The sequence below is a fragment of the Lutjanus erythropterus genome, chromosome 1, assembly GCF_056507025.1.
Source record: "Lutjanus erythropterus isolate fLutEry1 chromosome 1, fLutEry1.hap2, whole genome shotgun sequence".
Taxonomy (NCBI): Eukaryota; Metazoa; Chordata; class Actinopteri; order Lutjaniformes; family Lutjanidae; genus Lutjanus; species Lutjanus erythropterus.
The window spans coordinates 4,254,540-4,270,375 of record NC_139317.1 but is presented as its reverse complement, the minus strand read 5'-3'; the positions used below and the strand labels follow the sequence as shown (position 1 = coordinate 4,270,375).

The 15,836-nt window shown below is 37.6% G+C and overlaps 1 protein-coding gene across 1 annotated transcript; it reads right to left on the bottom strand.

The window, feature by feature from the left end:
• Positions 1-12,048: 12,048 nt before the first annotated feature.
• Positions 12,049-13,704, bottom strand: cart3 (cocaine- and amphetamine-regulated transcript 3). The gene is made up of 3 exons (XM_084723251.1): positions 13,471-13,704; positions 12,771-12,854; positions 12,049-12,672 (listed from the first exon to the last, which is right to left on the bottom strand). The coding sequence occupies exons 1-3, from the start codon at positions 13,660-13,662 to the stop codon at positions 12,565-12,567; spliced, it is 384 nt and encodes a 127-aa protein (XP_084579377.1). The 5' UTR covers positions 13,663-13,704; the 3' UTR covers positions 12,049-12,564.
• Between the last annotated feature and the right edge of the window lie 2,132 nt (positions 13,705-15,836).

The window sequence follows — 15,836 nt, the reverse complement described above, 5'->3', positions numbered from 1 at the left end:
TTCCTTTTATTTTAGATTCCTGCTGCTCAATTACAAGGAAAAACAAAAGTCACATGGACAAACCAATAACTTGTCTTTTTAAGGTTTTGATTCCCTGATCACCAAAACAACAATCAATGCATCTTATTCTGTATTAACTACTTTTTCAAACACTTTCAGTTTTACAGACAGAGAACAGCGTAACAAAGTGCGTGGGGTTGCAGCATTTAAAAGTCAAACAGCCATAAACTGGCAAAAACCTCAACTTCCAGGCAGCAAAACAGTACGAGTTAAAATAAAGGAGGGACAAAATGCCACCTTTAGTATCATAAGAGAATTTATTGCATTATATTGATGTGATTATTTGTCCTGACATAAAGAAAAATATTGTTGTGGCCATTTGGTCCCTTTTGTTCATTCTTGTCGTGACAGGTTTTATTCTGTAATTGGTTGCTCTCACGCCTACAGTTTGTTTTCTTTCTTCCAAACCACAGTTGATAACCTTAACTTTGTAGCCCTTTTGTTTTTGACTCCCGCTGCTCACTTACAGGGGGAAAAAAAATCAAACCAATAATGTGTCTTCTTAAAGTTTTGATTTCCTGACACTCTTCCAGGGTACAGATCTTGGCAGCTGGATGCTTTCAAAGCTAATACAGTCACTGTAACTTTTTCTAAATACGATGGACTTGTCGTCAGTGTTCATACCAGCTGAGAACACAAAAATAGATGAATGTGAAGAATGACAGCAGCCCATTCAGGTACTTTGCTCCTGCATCATGCCACAGGCCCTGCACGGGTGAAAACAACCACTGTAATTGATCTTTGCCATTTTAAATGCATAAAATAAGGAAACTGTGTCCCTTTTTAACCATTAGGAGCCCAAATCCTTTGTCCAGTCACCTGAACAATTATGGTATGTCTTTGCAGATCACGATTGGCATTGTTACACAGAAAGAAAATGAAAGAACATCACAGTGGACGAATCTGAAACATACAACTACCTTTCAGACATCCGTCACTTTTTATATCATTCTAACATTTTCTTTTGCTGTTTTTGGAGACAGTTGAACCAAACCCCATTCTACGAGCAGGTTTCACAGTAAAAACTTAAGTCACACCATCACTAAGACTCTTTTCCTCAGTAACATTATTAACTAACATGTGATGAAGTGTTTTACAGTGCTTATTTCATCCAAAAGGGGGCGTGGTCATTCACAAGACAGGGACATGATGTATGGCTGCTCTCATCCACAGTATAATTCCAGACGTTATTTTGATATTTCAGTTTTTTTCGAACATAAGTGACTGTTGAATATCAGCGTTTGTTTTTTTTTTCTACTTAATCCTTGAATTGTATCTGTAGCAGGTTGGAATTGTGGTCTAATTTCTAACGATCCACAGTTTAGTTGTTGTAGAGCAGGACTGAACCTCGCTGAAGTTGACAACGTTTAATTCTCATTTTTCGTCACTTAGCCAGAAAAAATAACTTGAGTAGTAGTCGCCTGAGTTCTTGCACTGCTGACCCAAGGTGTTAAACAAGAGTTCAGCTGTGATCTGATAAGCATTGAAGTTTTTTATTACAGTGTACTGTGTGTTTAAGGCGACGTCGAGGTGTACTTTTGTGTTTTTCTCAAATACTTGGCCAACTACAGTATCCATATACTGTATACAGAAGTACTAAAGGCTACTGCTTTTGTTTTTATTTTGTTATTTAATCTCACTGATTTAAAAAGCCACTGAGACCCGCACCATGTGGAAAATATCGGGGTGTCATACTTAATAAAATAATTCCTTTGAACACAGTTAGATACAGTGTGTACAGTTCTGATGTGTTTGAGGGTAAAGTTCTGCTGTGATGTGTGATTTTTGTTTTGTTTTTTGTTTTTTTTCCAGTCTGGGTTGAAGGTGAACAGGGTTTCATTGAAGTGTGAGCGCCCACACTGTTCCATGTTGCTGTATGTTTACACCAGTGGTCCTGTTTCTATATATTTTTTAAATAAACATAATTTAACCAAGCTTAGTTAATTTGGTTTCTACCTGCAGGGAAAAAAACATCCAGCATTTTCATAACCGCATGTGGTGAATTTGTAGCTGCCTTTAGAAATCAAACAAGTAATTCATTCTGTCACCAGCTGAATGATCTTAATGAGCTTAATGATGCAAAAATGCTGAATTAATGCTGAATTGTGTTGTATTCTGTGGGAGACCATTTCTACCAATCTGCATTATTTTTTACTTATTCTAAGTCATTGTTTTGATATACTTAAGTCAATATTTCTCAAACTTTGTATGCCTCATACACCTCCTGATCTTCTCTTCGTAGTAGTTCCCATTTGGAGGCGCTGTTGCAGTGTTTTGGAGACATTTGTATTCAGTCCCTTCATTTTACATCCGCAGACTATGTTGTCATCACAGTTTAGCTCATAACTCCCAGTAATCATGGGTGACGTATGAACACACTACGAGAATGATCATTAGCACATAGCAGGCTGATATTGAAACAAAAATACCTGAAAACTTATTTCAAATGACATTTCAGTGCTTTCATGCTTTCATTTCAAATTTTGTGGTATTTTGATAGTGTAATATGTTTGTAATTAATTTTCATTTTAAAGTTATATTTCTGATATTCCTTAATGTACCACTAGAGGGAGCTTGTGTACCAACAGTTTGAAAATCTAGGCACTAAGTCATTATTTTGAGAAATATTCTCATTATTTTGTGATCCGAAGTCCTTATTTTAATATACTAAATCATTAATTTGATATACTAGGTAGTTATTTTGAGAAATATTCACTATTTAGCAATACAAAGTCATTATTTTGCAATACTGGGTCATCATTTTGATATACTAGGTAGTTATTTTGAGAAATATTCTCACTATTTTGTGATATGAAGTCCTTATTTTAATATACTAAGTCATTATTTAGATATTATAATTTATTATTTTCAGAAATATTGACTACTTTGCAATACAAAGCCATTATTTTGATATATGAAGTCATTATTTTGTCGTTAATTGGAGAAAGTTTCTCAATATTAAGATTAAAGGGATCTTTTTTGGGCAGAAATGATCTTCCGTACCTTCTGCTTCTCATTAGCAGTAACTGACATGTTTATACAGAACTGAACTGGATGACCCAGTCCCTCATTAGTGATGGGTAAATCGAGCCTTGCAGTGCTGCCGATCAAATAATTATAATCTCTCAGCGATTTGAGTGACACTCATGCTTGACCTGCCCTCCCACAGTTAAAAACTGAGCTATTGTTTATGTCAGCAGGAAGCCCTCGGCCTCATCAACACACTTGACCGGACTGAATTCACATGAGCGCACTGTGACATTTTTCACTTCATTAGACAATCTGAACTCGGCCACCGATACGATCTTCAGCATGGAGGATGCTTAAAATAAGCTGCTCCGCAAGCCGTCGTAGCAGGTGGACATGTCACATTTATGTATTCCAGAGGAGCTCATCCTTATTTCAAAGTCCTGGATAAATCTGATATCTGAGAATTGTACAAAGCATGCGCCAACTAAAGGTTAAAGTTCAGGTTAAACAGTGGTGAAATGAGTTTTCTGACCTTTTACTCAAGTGAAAGTAGCAATACCACAGTATAGAAATACTGTTACAAGTAAAAGTCATGCTTTCAACATCTTACTTAAGTAAAATTAACATCAAATAATATATAAAGTACAGAAAAGTAAAAATGGTCATTGAGCAGAAAGGCCCAGAATAATAAATATGAGTGGGTTATAATTATTGATGCATTTGTGCAGGAGTTCCCAAACTTTTTCATGTCATGGATTCCCATGATAGACGTAGATCAAACCATGGACCCCCAGTTTAGGAGGATTTTATCTTAGAGATTCACCTCTGTGTATGTTTTTTTTCTTTCTATAGTATTTGGAGATAATTAAGTCTTCATAGTCAATCAATGATCAAACTGGAATCAGTATAAATTACAATAAAAATGACCACCCCACTTTCTTCTTCTGCAGTTCGAACGTCTGATAAATGTGCAAAACTTTAAATATTCTGTTCCTCCTTTTGATGGTGATGAGTAAAACAAGTCATACAAGTCATAAATAAAGAACAATAACCTCAAAATTATGCTAAAACAAAGTTCCTGAGTAAGTGGTTAGTAGTTTTCCACCACTGTTTTTGGCATTTGTGTATTTTCACAATATAATGATATACTTTTCTGTTTCTTATAGTTGGTCTCACCTCTAGAGGGCAGCAGTGCTTATATGTGATTTTGAAAATTTAGAATGACGTGTGTGTGTGTGTGTGTTTGTGTGTGTGTGTGTGTGTGTGTGTGTGTGTGTGTGTGTGTGTGTGTGTGTGTGTGTGTGTGTGTGTGTATAGGTGTTTGTGTGCACGCTACTACACATCTGCAGGGTCATTGCAACATCTTTAGTGATGACTGCAACTTTAACTTTCAGACAGAGCCGGACCACCCGGGTAAAGTAATGATAATGATAAGAAAGTTTATATATATATGCACCACTTTTCAAATAAAGTGCTTTAATCGTGTCAAAGACAGGAATAAAGTAAATAAGCAGGCATGAGGGAAAAAAAGAGAAATAAAACTTAAAAGCAGCGGAAGATTAAAAACTATATATAAAATACCAAGAATAAAATATAAAAACAGTTTATGCAAATGAAACTTCAAGTATATAAGGCGTGCAACATCAAAAATAAAGTACGGTGTAAATCAAAAGTTAAGAAATGAAATTAAAAGAAAGAGTTCCTCAGACAGGTTGTTCCACAGCCGAGGAGTTCTAACAGGAAGTATTCGGTTCTCTTTAAAGCGTGAGGTGGGTGCAGTCAGCAGGTTCCTGTGCTGGGTGGCGGGACGACAACAGTTCAGATAAATATTCCAGGGCCATGAAGGGCTTTAAAAGTAATAACTAAAATCTTGAAGTCAATATAAGGTCATTAAATTTAGAGTAATGTATTCCACTTCCTTGGTTTTTTGTTAGGAGTCTTACTGCCTCGTTCTGTACAATTTAGAGCCTATTAATTAATTTCTGATTTATACCCGGTAAAAGGCCATTACAATATTACAAGCGTGAGGAGATAAAAGTGTGAATAATATCTCAGGTGTCATGAAAAGTCAGCATTGATCGTATCAAAGCAATATTCCTTAGATGGTAGTAGAGTGACTGGATGACCTTATTATAGGCTCATAATAATCACTACTACAGAGAGGAAGTATGAACTCTTTAGAAGGCCTACCAAAGAGGAATAAAACGCCTAAAAGTACTACAACAACACCAACATGTTGGTACATAATGGTTGATTTTGTTGTATTTTTGGTAGTTTGCTCTTGCTGTAATTGTCATCTTTGTACTTGACAGAAGACAAAAGTACACTGGTGTAGTGTTTAGCTCGGTACTTTATGGTTCTTTTGTTGCAATCTACTGCTTTTTTGTGATAACTTGTGGTATTTTGTGCATTGTTAAAAAAAAAGTTGAAATGACGTAAAATTTCAAGGCGATGGACTACAATATGTTTTTGAGTTTTGAGCCAAACTCTTACTTTTTTAAATAAACTCTCTCAAAGTTTTGCTGACTTCTAATCTTTGGTTGAGATATTTTTCTTCTTTAGATAATCTTGATTTTTTGAGTTTTAGAAACAAACAAAAAAAAATTAAAATGGTCACAGTGAGCTGTGAACCGGATTTGTTTTTTTGTTGTTTTTTTTTTTGTTTTTTTTTAGTGCCTGAAAAATTAAATACTTTTAATTGAATATTTAAACATTTTAACATTTACTTTCACTTCAGTGAATTTACTCAATATTTTTTAAATGCAATGTTTTGAGTTTCTAAAATTCAAAGCGTTATATTTAATTTATAGAAGAAAAGTCAATTATCTCAGCAAAAGATCAGTAGTTGGTAAAAAACTTTATCAAAATTAAAAAATCTATTGCAGTTCGGTGCTTTGACATTTTGAGTTTTCTTAACTTTTTATTTTTTACAGTGTCATAGTTGCTTATTTTCCTTAACTTTTTTGGTGGGAGTCTTGCTGTTTTTTTATGGTCCGTTATGATACTTTGTATGCATGTGATGTGTTTTAAACCTTATTGAACCTTGTGGTATTTTGTGACACCTAATGTTTTCTTTTTGGTACTTTGCAGAATACTTTTGTGGTACATGCTGGTTCTTTAAAGTACTTTTTCCTGGAGCTTGAACTTTCATGACAGTTTGTTGTTACTTAGTGCACTTTATAGTCCTATAGTTCTTTGCTGATGTGTTTTGTTGTGCTGGTAAATTCTGAGTTTTAGGGATCTTTGTTGCCCTTTATGTTATTTGGTATCTTTGCAGCACATTTTGTGGTACATTGTGTTGAGACGACTTAAAATTAAATAGTTGAAATGACTTAAAATTTCAAGGCACTACAATAGATTTTTGAGTTTTGAGCCCAACTCAAACTCTCAAGCTTTGCTGACCTGTAGTCTTTAGTTGAGATAATTTACTTTTCTTCTTTAGATAAATTTGAATCTTTGAGTCTTAGAAACTACAAAAAAATATAAAAAATTGGTCACTGTGAGTTGCAAACCTTTGTCTTTTTTTAGTGCCTGAAAAATTAAATAGTTTTAATTCAAAATATTAACATTTTAACATTTTCACTTCAATGGAATTACTCTTTTTTTTATCTTTACAATATTTTGAGTTTCTACAATTTAAAGGTTTACGTTTATCTAGAGAAGAAAATGTAATCATATCAACAAAATATCAGTAGTTGGTAAAACTTTTTCGAAATTTAAGAAGTTAAGTTGAGTTTGGCTCAAAGCTCAAAAATCTTTTGCATTCTGTTGCCTTGAAATTTTGACTTTTCTCAGCTTTTTCATTGTTACACTGTAATGGCACCTTTTGTACTTTTTTGTGTTGCTTGTCCTTTATTCTGATTCTTTGTGGTGCTCGATTTTTTTTAGAGAGTTTTGTTCTGCTTTGTGGTAATTTGGTTCTTTTGGGCGCTTGGTGGTAATTTATGGTCTTTGTGGGTCTTTGTGGTGTTGGTTGATACGCTCTTGTGCATTAAGGAACGCTCATTGTTTTCCACGGAACAGAAGGATCCACGCAGGAGACTAGACTCACTTTAATATATAATATTTCATATTATATTTTCACTATTTTCCATTTATTGGAGAGAAACAATGAGAGAAGCAGTAACAGAGAGAAAGAAAGAGGTATGACGTTCAACAAATGTTCCTGACTGGAATCAAACTGCAGACGTCAGATTTATGGTTTTCATCTTAGTCATTTGTTTTCTCTTTCAGGAGCAGTGATAATAGATAAAGTCATATCCATACTATTACACAAAGTTACATGTGTTTATGTAACAAAGTAAATCAGTTCTGTGTGTTCAGACAGTGTTCACATGTTGTAAATCAACGTCACTGCCTTAAGCATCGTCTGGTGTTGATGTATTGAGCGGTTTACGCCCAACAATGTGGTTCTCAGAGAGCAATCTCTATTTCAGACTGTATCATTTGTCACCTGCTCTGTATCCCCATCCATCACACGCTCAATCATCCTCTGCCTCTTTCTCTCCGTCTCTTTCTCAGTGTTTCCGTCAGCATCTCTATCTGTCATTCTTTACTCCTCTGTCAAATTATCACTGGCAAACAAATGTTTCACCCGATGGGCTCTTGCTGCAGGTTTGAACTGTCTCATCCTTTGAAAAAAAAAAAAATAAAGCTCTTATCCACACATGCAATCTCTATTGGAATTGGAGGTAATTCCCTCAGGAATCAATAGCAAACCCTCGCTGTCTGGAGGAGCTATTGCTGTTCAGGAAGTAAGATAAACTGTCTCATTGTCAGCCTGACCACCATGAATGTGTCTGGCTGTCCAGAGGTTCTTAAAAGTGTCACAAGACAAAATGTTTTTTCTTAACATACATGTAAGCATTCAGTCCCACAGGTGAATTTAAAACATGCAAAAATGACCAAGATTTGAGTGAAGTTTTTACATACAAATAACAAAAATGTTTAAAAAGGATTTCTTCATTTTACTTGACACGTCACTACGAGCAGCCACACCCTTCATCATGCATAACTTTAATCTTTAATATAATCTAAATGGGTGAGTTATATACAAATTCAGCCCTGTTCAGTTGTCATGATAAGAGAATTTAGTTGCAGAAACCAAAACTGTTTTTGTACCAGATTAGACGGGTAGGGATGTGTCAGTTGTACAGAGAATATTAAAAGTTATGCCATCAGATGTCACAGCTTGATTACTGTTTTGTGATTTGTTCTAGTGCCCCAATGAAAACGTTAAAAAAAGTAGAAGTAGCTCAGAATAAAGCAGCATGTTGTGTCGGTTCATTCTACCAAAAGCGATAACAAGTATGATGCAGAAGATGGTGACGTACAGAGCCGTGGTCAGATGGAATTCATCGCCACTCTAGATAGTTCAAGAGGAAACTAAAGACCACCTCTCGAGGAACTACAGTTTTTGGCACTTTGATTTTGTCTTCATTTTTCAGCCCTTGATGTGAGGTGATACAGGTTACAAATATTCTCAAAGAATCAAAGAATCAAGAGATGGATTCCTTTGAGGCAACGATGAACATTATAATCCACAACATGAAACTGCTGGATGGAACAAACACACACACAGATAATTTTAGTGTTCTTAAAAGTCTTTTGCATTTGGGTGTCATGACAACCTGTTATCCCCAAAAAGTGAAAAGTTCAAGTGCCCCAAAGGCCCAGGCTTCAAAATGTATGTACATAACCTACCTGACATAACTCACATACTTATTTTAACCCAAAGCATGATCTTTTCCAAAACATAACCAAGACGTTTTGTTGCCTAAATCTAATTGACAAAGGTCACCTGATGTTTTCATGTAAAAATGCACCAAGATATTAAAGGACCAGTGTGTAGGATTTGGTGAGCTTGCAGATTGCAAACATGTCACTTCACTCTCCCATTCCAAGCATGTTTGAGAATATAATGGTGGCAAAACTCATGCAAAATGCAAAAGACTGTTTCTGGATCCAGTGTTTGGTTTGTCCTCTCTGGACTGTTATCGAAACATGGAGGACACAATGCCAAACACAATGATTCTTAATTTCAGGTGACTATACTCTAATAGAAACATATTTATGACTATTTTGTTCCAAATCTGCCACATTCTGCCAGTAAGTCCTTGTAAATCTCACACACTGTATTTCAAGGACAAAAAAACTCCAGGGAAAGTGTGTATTTTTGGAACAATGGGCCTTCGGCACAGTGAGCTTTTGTTTTCTGGATAATGGCTGTCTGAAAGAACAAAGAAAAAGTTGATGACTACAGATGATGATCTCTGGGTAGTAAAGTCCAAAAACATGCCTGCAATTTCAGCTTACTGCCACTAGTGCTGCTAAAGAGAGTTAAACAGAAAACTTTTACATCGTTACTTTAAGATTCATCATCTGTGAACCACAAATATCTGTTAAAAATTGAGCCAGTCCATAGAGTAGATGTTAAGATATTTTGCTGGATACGTGAAAATTTTGACCTGCTGGTGGCACCAGAGGAAAAATCAGGCGATCACCAAAGTCAGTAAGATTCATCCTCACACGGTCATGAATGAGAGTGCAAAATTTCATGCCAATCCATCCCACAGTTGTTCACACACACTGATCAGCCATGAGTTTTTCCAAGATGATGTGATGACTGGGTCAGGAGTTAGTACCTGCCAAAAAATCTCTAAGGACGGACAACTGGTGAACTGACAGTAGGGTCATGGATGCTCATGTGGAGCAAAGGCTAACCAGTGTGGTCCAGTGTCACAGAAGAACTGCTGTCCAGTTTGCTGTGTATGAGTCTGTGTGACAACAGACTGCCCAAAGTGTCCATGCTGTCTACCACTGAAAGCTTCTACAATGGGTACATGAGTGTCAAAACTGGACTACCGAGTGATGGACGAAGGTGGTCTGGTGTTGACAAGGTGTTGACTTGTTCTCAAAATTCTCCAGATCTCAATCTGATTGTGGGAATAACAAGTCCAAGGCTCTACCTCGCAACTTGCAGAACTTAAAGGTATCTGCTGCTGACGTCTTGATGCCAGAGACCACATGACACCTTCAGACGTCTGAGGAGTCCAGACCTCACTGGGTCAGAGCTGTTTTCCCAGCATGAGGGCGACCTGCAGATCAGTCTGGACCGAAGTGGACGACTGACTGATGGACTGATATTGCCATCCATGGCGCCACAATGCTTGTTTGTACTACAGCGCAATGTGGCGGCCTGAGGAGACAGGAATGTCAGGAGCAATTTGAGGTTCAGTGTCTTCTACGAGGACACTTGGGCATGAGGACAGGAGGAGCGGGAGATCAAACTGCTCTGCCTCCTGAGCCACAGCCAGGAGGTTTTACAATTTTACACATGATCACTTGAAATGATGTCAGGCTTTCTAAGGAATAATTTCCAATGAGTGATCATAACACAAGAGAGAAACCTCCGAGGTAGAGTTTCTCTGAAATGCTGAGAGAGTCCCTCCACCTGTCAGGGAAATATTAATGATGCTGTTCCAGGTAATAACAGGACAAACAGGGAAAACAGTGAGGTCAGTTAGATTGTCAGCAGAATCTACAGTCTGCCTTTAGGTCCGTGTTGATTTCCCAAATGGTAACACACACACGTCCCAAGTGTATAAACAAACACACACACAGAGCCGAGCAAAGATGGACTGTCAACATTTCGTAGTTGTCTCTTCTGCATTATTGACGACTGCTGACAGGTAGCAGAGAGGAAGAGTGGATACAAGATGAGTGCAGCATTATGGAATATGATGGAAAAAAAGAATCCAGAAAAAATATTATTAGAGGGAACGTAAAGGAAACTCATGGAAAATGCAAAAGGACATATCTCGAGCCAGTGTTTAGTTTTCCTGTCCTCTTCCTGTGTCTCTTCCAAAAGTTTGCTTTTCCTTTGGTCCATGGCTTTTCTTGATTAATCCTTCATTTCTGGTGCATTAAACAAAACAAAGTCAGTGCCTGTAAGTCAGGTGCTGTCAATTTTACATTAATTTGAGATTTAAAGATGAGGGGTTCCCTCACAATAGATGCAAGGAATAATAAAAGTCGTAGTTCACTTCCACCGCTCAGAAGAACTGGAAAACAGAACAGTGACAACCAAGGTTACAAAATGATCAAACCAGAGTCACTTTTTTCCTCCCTTGTTGTTCCAACTTCTAAAAAAAATGTACGACAAAGATATTTTATTCCTCCTTTTGCTGGAGACCCCCTCCATCCCACTCAAAGACCCCTGTTGGTCCCCAGACCCCAATCTGAAAAACCGCAGAACTTAGAACCTGCGTAGGCAAAGTTTTTCATCCTCTGAAGAATCAAACGTATGTGCACACTGACAGAAATTATCCTCGGACCTGAACATGTTTAATGGATGAAACCCCTGTTTTGGAGTATTTACAGTGTGGTATTAGTACTCCTACTCAAGTAAAGGACTGAAATACTACTTAAACTCAGTTTTAAGGTGAGCCTATAGAAACTTTCTCCTGATAAATGTGGAAACAGTCTTCTAGTCTCAAACTCTGCACATGCACCCTTATAAGAGTGTAGAGTTGTAGCTGAAATATGTTTAAATCAAAGCTCAAACTTGAGAACACCTGTACAGGTTCCATGAATATTTAGATTCAGGTCACTCTGAATCTGATTTTATTTGCGACATAACGTCAGCAACAGTCTGACGCTGCTCCACTGACAGTGAATGGGAGGCTCAGCGTGATTGAGATGTTGATTGAGACGTGACAGTCACTCTGTGGTTCATAACTACTTCCTCTGCAGCTGGATTAGGTTTCATTTTAATCCCTCTCACCCCACTCCCCACCCACCCTGCCCTATTATTATCAATGGAGCAGCCTGACCCACCCCCCCCACCCCCCCGGGTGGTATGACGCCACAGATGGCAGTCACATCCACGTCATCATTCCTCAAATATTGTCCTTAACATGAAAAAAAAAAATCAAAACATGTGTTATATAACTGACTCCAAGCTCAGTGGCCCGTGTGATGGAGCAGTTTGAAAAGAAGAAACGGCCAGTCCACTGCTTTACAAAACAAGATGATCCACAGTTTATTATTATTATTGTTACCATGAGTCATACACAAACATTCATCTGAAACAAAATAGTTCAAGTTTAAAACACAGGTTTTGGATTTGCCCAGAAGAATCACTATAATATTCCCTTAATATTGCTTTACAGCGTGTGTATGGTCCTTGGGAGGGGGTTTATTGTGCATTGTGGGTAATATCTTAGCTCCTATTACATCACAATAATGACCCTGTGGTTCTTCTACAGACATAAAGTGGTTCTGATTATTTACAGGAACTCATCACCATAATTTCCTTACAGAGACTTATAGTTTTCTGTGATACTTCTAAAATATATATTTCATCATAGAACTACTGTAGTTCTTATCTCTGGGCAGTCACCTTCTGCTCCTCAGCTGTAGGCTATCATAAAAAAATATGACAGTAATTACAAAGGAATCGAGTGACAGTTTGTTTTTTGTTTTTTTCCCTCTCCATCTCATCTCGACGCTACATTCAGGTCCGGCTCAGGCTCATAAGCACTTCAGCAGGAAAAAGTTGCAGAAAGCTCCTCGGGGACAGTCGCACATCTTCCCGATCCGCGCGCCTTTTCTCACGGCGCACTGCTCCCCGACGTCACACTGAGGGAGAGGCAACAACACCACAGGTTTGACAGTCATTTCTCCCTGCTCCGACAACACGCATCAATCAATACAGTGTGTTTAAGAAGGTACAATACCGTTGGGACTTGGCCAAATTTCTTTTCCCATAAAGGCAGCCGCTTTGCCTGCAGCTTTTCAAGAACTTCTTGGAGAGCTCCAAGCTGCAGGAAATACAAAAAACAGTGCGTAATGAATGCGCATTTGTTATTTTAAGGCGAGCAAACAAAAATATTGTCATGTGAGTAGGTAATTAACGAAAATGCAAAAGGATTGTGTATATAAAATACATATTATTTAATATAGTTATATATAATTATTGTAATTTTGATACAAAGACACAAATTGATTATAAAGTGTCAGGAATATTATCTGCACAGGACAGAAGTTATATGACAGTGGAAAATCTTAATCGCATGCTTTTCTCAATGGAGTTTGGTTTATTTTAAGGTGGCGACAGACATGTTTATGTTTATTTTATTTAAGAAGGGTCAATGAATACTAATTAACACGAGCACTTAAGTGAATCATGCAAATGTGCCAGATTTAGCCATAAATCTGCTGTCCCTGCAGGTTGATGGCATAGAAAAACATTAGAAGAAAAACTACAAACTGAATTTCAATGACACATGCACAATATTAAATACAAAATACTATTTAATTTGATGAGATGATAAAAATATATATTTTTGCGTTTTTCGTTTTTTGCAAAAAGATTTCAAGTTGCATCGTCTTTTTGCGCGCAGTGCCGAAAAGAAGAAGTGCAGATGTGAAGCTTACCAGCTGTTTCTCGCTAGTCAGGTTCGGACCTTTCGGGTAGAAGTCCCGCAGGGCTCTGGGGCTCAGCTCCTCCTCGGACTCGGTGTCCAACACTTCGGCTCCGGCAGCGCTGGAGAGCAGCAGCAGCAGCGCGCAGAGCAGCGCCCCGCTGAGCAGCCTGGAGCTCCGCATGGTCCCGGTGCGCTGCATCATGTGGCCCGTTTCCCGTCTCAAATAGTCGCTCCTCCCGCGCCAAACACCTTTTTATCTGACTCCTGCCATCTGCTCGCTCCACCTTATCCTTTGATTTTTTTTTTCTTTTTGTCATGCGTAACAGCCGCCTCGGGTGAGTCATCCCGTAAAAGTTGCTGGGCAAAATATGCCTCAAAAAGTCAACAACAACAACAACAGCAGCGCAGCAAGGGGGGGTCATTACTGACAAAGTAATGGATTACTTGTTACTGGGCGGGGATTGGAGGACTTTAAACTGATGAGGTCACCAGTTTCTATGAAGTTTGATAGGCATTAAGACAATCAGCTGATTGCAGTTTGGTGCCTACATGAGATTATATTTTTAGTCATAACAAACACCTGATTGAAAATTTCAGCCTCAAGGAATCAGTTTCACTTCAACTAACAGCAGTGATGTCCTTCAGTCACCCAGTGAGCCTGAGAATATTGCTTCATTTAGTATTCCATATGGATCAGCAGTAACTTGCAGTATATTACTTTTTTCCATTATTACCTTGGATGGCATTTGCAGCCTTTCCTGCATTGAAACATGGTGACTCAGTCAGTCCTTCCTGCTGTAAATGATCAAGAGAACCAAGAAGCACTGGAGTTAAACGCCCATGTTATTCTTTCTTCAGTTTTTCAATCAGTGTTTGTCAGTTGGAAAGTTGTTTTGACCCTCAGAAGTCACCTTTCTTCTGACAACTGTGGATGAAAAGATAAACTGATCTTTGATTACCGGCTCTAACCACTCTATCATTAGAAGGGAAACTTTGATTTGTTAAATCACTCAAGTAATTTGTGCAGCAGTTCATCTCATTAGCAACAAACATTTGTAAGCTGGATCACAAAAAATAGGTGAAAATAACTTATTATCTCTGCCAGGCATAAACCTGGAGGAGATCATGCAATTGCTTACGTGAGCGTGCAGGAAAACCAGACCTAAAGCTTGTCCAGAGCTAATCTAATATATTATACTATCCGCCTAATTATTTTTGTGCACATTCATGACTGTATGCTGAAGGACCTCTGTGATTCAGGATTTTTCAAAACCTTGAAAACCCTTTTTTTTAATAGCTCCACACTGGAAGCAGCTGTGGCCATCATGTTTCTGGATCATCTCATTCTTGTGAACATAATATCTCAAGAACGCCTCGAGGGAATGTCATCAAACTTGTCATCAAATACTTGGACTCAAGAATGAACTAATTAGATTTCGGTGGACGAGGGACAAAGGTCACTGTGACCTCATATCCGTCCAATTCTTGTATGAACACAATATCTCAAGAACGCCTGGGGGAGGGATTTCTTCAAATCTGGTACAGGCGTCCACTTGGACTCAAAGATAAACTGAGTAGATTTTGGTGGTCAAAGGTCAAAGGTCACTGTCACCTCACAAAACACATTTTTGGCTATAACTCACAAATTTACACACTAATTAGGACAAAATATCACAAAAATGTCTAATAGAATTCTAGCAGTGCTGAGGAGTGACTACAAGCATGTAACTAGTTACATGCAATAAAATGACAAAATAAATGTAATAATAATCTGTTAATGACAAAAAAAGTTAATTAAATTACAGGGTTTAATCCAAATATTCTTTTTGTGTTGCTTGGTGGAGATCTGCACAAAACTATAAGATAAACAAAAAACAGTTTCAAGCACAAAGCTCAAAAATGACAATAAACATACTTTGTCTCATTTCCTCATAAACTCAAGTATAACAGTAGTGAAATAGGATATTTATATTTATCAGTAATTATTACCATGTTCGCCTGGTAGACCAGCTGTCATTTACAAAGAAAAATGTATTCATCATGATGAATTTAACAAAGACAACATAACAATAACTTAAACTCATAAAGTAAACAAAATCTTTTACAACAGCATAAGAAAACTACATATGACTTCTAGTGTTGTCATGGCAACGTGTAAACAATGCTCTTATCAGCACCAGCTACAAGCAGAAAGCATTATGCCGAATAATTAAAATCTAATTATTTGCATCTGTGCTATAAAACTCGAACAGCAGCATAATTAAAGGGAAAATATGTAAAACCCTAGCGTTCAAAAATGGGTACTGCAGGTCACATTCAAAACAGAAATGTACTGCCGAGAACCCAATCAAGCTGGAACCCAGACTGTTGCAGAAC